Raw genomic sequence first — 5,503 nt, 5'->3', positions numbered from 1 at the left:
TCCAACTTCCACTGATTCACCCCCGACGGATCGCGACGACTGGTGTAAGGCAAACTAAGGCTCCTCTCAGGAGTCGGCTCGGAGCTCCAGCCTCGACAAAGCTGCGACCGCGTCAGGGTGGCCAACGACGACGGATGACGTCTCGAAGTCGGCGTCTCGGCGAGAGATCGAGGTTGGCTCGACCGCGATCGTCCCGTGTCGCGGAGGTCGGCGTCGTCGACGGCTGTAGGGTCGCGTCCCAGCGCCGAGCGTCCCGCGGGCAACGGCGCCACCGATTGGTCCGTTGGCACTTTTGAAGGCGGGATCAGGAGGCAACGGCGGAAAAACAACAAAAACGAGAAGCGGGAGGATTTAACCTATAGCCGGCACGTTTGACGCGGCGCTTCGCCGACGACGAGCGTCGCGGCGCCTGCGCGCACCCCTACGAGCCGGTTGACGCCTGGTCGACGACGCTCCGAGCCCCCACCCGCTCGACACCGTCACCAGACGACGCCTACCTTCACCCCCGTGAACGTCGTGCAATTGTTGATCGTTGGCTACGTGGTGGTAGTGAAACTCGTTCTCTTTCGCTCTTCCTCTTTCGTCGTCCTTTCTTTCTCCCCGTTCCACCCTCTCTGGCTCCTCTTCACGGGGTTGAAACCCCGTTGCCTGGAATCAGATGCACTATGCAATGCGGAATGCAGCCACTGAAAAAACGCTCTTTGAAACATGGTTCGAGGCAGAATTCTGTATGGCTTATTGTTAGATTGCTGGATGAACTTTTCTCTTGGCAGTTGATGAATCGGGGATTAGGGGTCATTGGTGTTCCTGGGTTGGCGGACAGCCTGTAATGGGCTGTGTAGAATAGATTTCAGTGTTTGGGTGTTTTGGAGAGGGTTAGAGGCGTTTTAATTATATTTGATGTGCCTGATTTGACTTTTGACTGAGAAATGGTTTACTTGTACTACTGGATTACGTTTAAATCCAGAATGGTTTATTTGTACTACTTGCTGAGCTTGTTTCATTTGCGATCGGGATGATTTTAAATTAGGGGGGCAATTTCTGGATGAATTAATACATAAACGTAACATTCAGCAGTGTTTAACATTATTATTTGTTAATAGTTATTCATGTCTGCAAAATATTGCTTCAAATGTTTACTTTCCAAATTTTCTAATGCATTGTGGCAGAATTCGTTCGTTAAGAAGTATAATTTAAGTGTGTAAAACCTCTCATTACGTGCCACATACGATCCACAATTAAAATTTTAATCGATAATTAATATTCCAAAACCATTATTCAGTAATTTCCATACATCGAGCTCAAATTACTTAAGAAAAACAATTCCTATATATCTCAACTTCCTCTTCTGAAACCAACCTCTCGTCAATGCAGGTCGGTAACCAAACCGTTCAATCTCCCTTCGTGAACTACAGGGCGAATCCCTTGATTCCAAGCCAATTTAATTTCGTTTCCACAGACGACAAATTTCGTTAGCGCACGGTGTCTGCCACTGTAGCGAGCAGCGTCTAGCATTCCCGCGACGTCGTCGTCCAAACAGTCAGGATTTGAAAAGACCAGTTACCGGAGCAATTAATCGTTCGATCGAACTTCCGATTCCTGAAGTGTTCCCCCGGACAAATCGGGCGAAATCCACTGGCTGCTGCTGGGTTTAACGGTGAACAGTCGTAGCGGTAATAGCTGCGATGGTAGTGGTAAATTCCAGTCGGAGGGGTTGCCAGGTCCGCCATGCTGGTTTCCTACCGCCGAACGACCCTGTGGTTTTCCAGTAATCGTTGCCAGGGGTGCAACCAGGCCACCTTACCCCCACCAACCCTCGGCGGAGTACGAGGCCACGCCCAGGGACTCGAAAGCGGACCAATGACGTCTCGACGTCGCGACGCTGCCGTCCACCAATAGGATTACCCTCTGATACGGTCTTTCGCTTGTCAATGACTGCTGCACGACCACCCTCGCCTAGCTCTCGCTGGGGTGCTTTTCAATTTCGGGGCCCCGCACCCTCATAAACGCAGCCAACCGCTCAACCATCCACCCACGCACACAGCGAACACCGTCGGTGGGCTTCGATAGACGGCGACGTACACAGTGAAGCGTCGGATACGTGCGATGGACGGTGCCAGGGACGGATGGAGAGAGGGTGATTAAAAAGAAGTTGTGGGTGATACGATGGGACATGAAGTAGGAAATGAGGTGGACGTTACTGTTGGATTATGACGTACAGGAATGAGTTAAGAATATTTAAAATTGGTATTTGGATATATATTGGTGACTTGTAATTTGGATGCAATTATTTTAGTCAGATAATTGGAATACGTAGGTATTATGATATTGAATTCGTCTTTTTTATTTAGTTGAATGTGAAAATAAATATGTGTATGTGATATTTGAAAAACATAAAGTAACTTCTATTTTTGTAATGGAGGAGGGTTTTATTGTATTTGAAAGCTTTTTGTACACTTTTGTTAAATTATCACAAGTAGCTGAATTATCGTACTATAAGATTGCATATGATACATATGAGTAATATGTGTATATGTAGTAACTTTTATACTTATAAGAATGTTTTAATCACAGTATACTACTCATTTATTCGAGAATATTTTCTTCCTCTGAGCAATATAGATGCTCCATAATTCCTTTTTATATTTTTTTAAATGATTCGTTTACCTTTTGCACCTTCTCTTACCCTCCACTATACTTAATTGACCAATTATTTCGATTTTCCTATTACCTGGTTATGACAGGTTAATGATGAAAAGAATTTAATTATTAAGCAGATTATTTATACGTTGAGGTATTATTGGAGTATAGAAAAATGCTTACATGAGTTTAAATCTGATATAAAAAATATCTATAATTTTCATCCATTACTAAGAAATTAGGACCGAAGTCTTCAAATTTCATCCCCATCCTTATTTTGGCGAGAATCAAATAAAATTTCTAGTCATCGAAGTCTGGTCTAGTTATTCAAATCTAGTCTAGCCATCCAAGAATATTTAAAGCATTGTCAATATCCATAATTACGAACCAACCCCTTCCCGCTTTGTGGGGTAAGTTTAACCCCAGGTTTCGGTAGTTCAACATCCATCCGTGGCATCACCACACCTGAGCACATTCTATCAGTCATCCAAGGATACGAGTGCAGATGAACGTCATGGAAAGTGCGTGCACGCTTATGAATATATTCGCCAAGCGAATCGCGTGCACTTATACACGAACGAGTGGTAGGGGATGAGTTACGTTTATACACAGACACGGACACACTGGCTCAGTCTGTGTACGTGGGTTCATAAATAGAAGCAACCATCCATCTACTGATTAAAACGAGCGGAAACACGTATAGGGGATGAATAAATACAGACGTACATCGGAGTATAAATGGAGGTACACGGACACAGACACACAGTGAATGCGCATCCATCAAAAACAGTTTTCGTATGTACACGGGAAAAATGTGTAGACGACAGTTAGTTTGCCAATTATTTCGAACAATTAGTTTCGTGGTTATTGCCTGCCCATTGGCAGAGTTATGGAGAAACGAAATTTCGTATTTATTATACACTGTCGAAACATTTTTTAAAATTCTTTCGTGGAATACAACTTGGTAGCTAACAAAATTGGGTATCTATGTAATGTTATATAACTTTTTTCCATTAGGTCCATTCTGAAAGGAATGTAAATTTATAGACCTGATTAATTGATTAATCCATAGATCTATGACGTGTACAAAATAGTTCCACAGCAATATTAAACAAATACCTAATCTTATTTAAATATTCTGCTCTATTAAATACTAATTACAATACTTGATACACTAACATAACTTAAGCCATGCAGAAAGAAATTATTCACTGCATTCAGAGTAACCATGAGTCTCTGTCAGAGAATCTTACGTATACCTCGTCCATGAACTGAGCAACTGATATTTTATACCTGTTGCAATACAATAAATATACATCAAAATACACTTATCCGGGTTCTTTACAGAAATACAAAAATATCGAGGTCTAAGGTTGCTTATCGTTGTTCGTAGATGTCGCGGACGTGGATGGGAATTTCGGTAAAATGTTATCAATAGCTGTGCACACGCTATCAAAAACGGTTGTCAGTTCTGGCTCACCATCGATGACCACTAAAATCTGGTCCTCGTAGTATTTCTTTTTGTAGTATTTAAGTATCGGTCCATTCTTTTTACGAAACATCTTGATGCGTTTCTTAATGCTATCGAAATCATATGGCATTCTTTCAGTGGTCGTGATCATTCTGGCCATTATACGGTCGCTCAAAACAGAGTTTCGAACGTTCAGAAATAAAACTAGATCGGGTGGTCGTATTTCGGCATCGAATAATTTGGATTGGTCCACGTGCCTTGGGAATCCAGCGATGATGAATCCTTTTGTGTTCTTCAGATGGTCGAGCATCTTCACAGTAATCAATTCGATCAGGACATCTGATGGTACCAATCGCCCTTGTGACATCAGTCGCGCAAGCACGACGGCTCTGTCTGTGCGTGTCGACACCTCGTGTCGAATGATATCGGCGCTTATTATGCCGAGGAAACCGTACTTTTCTGCCACGATATTGCATAATGTTCCTGAAAAAACAAATTAAGAGGCAGATGTAGCATTCAAAACGAAGAAAGAATTTCTTGATTATTAAATAAGGATTTCGTTCTTTATGTTGGTAAATGATAGGCTTTATTCTTAATAGAACTTTTTTATAGAAATTATTTAATAGTAATGTAAAGAAGGAGGAGAAATTGAAGGAGTTGTGATTACATCGTTTTGAGGATAAAAATTAGAAACTAATAGTGTTACGAGGTTATAAGGTTTTTTGAACATCGATTGAAACGAAGAGTTAATAAACTGAGTAACTTTTCCCAGCGCCTGGTCCTCCAATTATGAAGATAATCGGCAGTTGGGACTCCACGATTGGCGAAGCGTCGACACCAATGGTTTTCGGAAGAGAAGCAATCAAGGGATCGACAGGCTTTATACAATTGCCCATCGGACTGATAGGTTCGTGTACTCTTTCAGTTTTAGAACCCCTCTTTTCGTTTATCGCTAGAAACAACACACACATTTAGGTATTTCTGTCGTTCCCTGTTACATCATTACAAATTCGTATATATCCCTAATTATCTATTTCTTAAAACCGCATGGTGTTCATGACATGAAGTTTGATCTCAATCGATGGAAATGTAAAACGAAGATATCGATATGTCACTTTAGAATCTTCGTAGAAAACCATTATGACTGATAGTGTTATCATTTTATAATTGCATGAAAACTGTCTAATGAAATAAAAACATAATAGTAATCGTGTTAATTCGTAAAGAGTACTTCACTAGGCTTATAGTTTTCATAATTAAATTTGTAAATTTGTACCACAAAATTGACTGCGTCGATTATTCTAACATATACGAAAACATTAATACAGAATTTCATTTTTAAAGTAAGACTTGTTACGTATTTGAATTTTGTTATACTGTATAAAAAGTGGC

General features: G+C 41.3%; 1 protein-coding gene across 1 annotated transcript; it reads right to left on the bottom strand.

The window, feature by feature from the left end:
* Positions 1-3,007: 3,007 nt before the first annotated feature.
* Positions 3,008-5,007, bottom strand: LOC143186256 (uncharacterized). The gene is made up of 8 exons (XM_076389827.1): positions 4,875-5,007; positions 4,018-4,594; positions 3,868-3,933; positions 3,807-3,823; positions 3,690-3,759; positions 3,367-3,608; positions 3,220-3,311; positions 3,008-3,172 (listed from the first exon to the last, which is right to left on the bottom strand). Exons 1-8 carry the CDS (start codon positions 5,005-5,007, stop codon positions 3,008-3,010), a joined length of 1,362 nt encoding a protein of 453 aa, XP_076245942.1.
* Positions 5,008-5,503: the final 496 nt, after the last annotated feature.

The sequence above is a fragment of the Calliopsis andreniformis genome, chromosome 12 (genome assembly GCF_051401765.1).
Source record: "Calliopsis andreniformis isolate RMS-2024a chromosome 12, iyCalAndr_principal, whole genome shotgun sequence".
Lineage (NCBI taxonomy): Eukaryota > Metazoa > Arthropoda > Insecta > Hymenoptera > Andrenidae > Calliopsis > Calliopsis andreniformis.
Note: the sequence above shows the minus strand (reverse complement) of the source record. Positions and strands in the feature narration are given on the sequence as shown.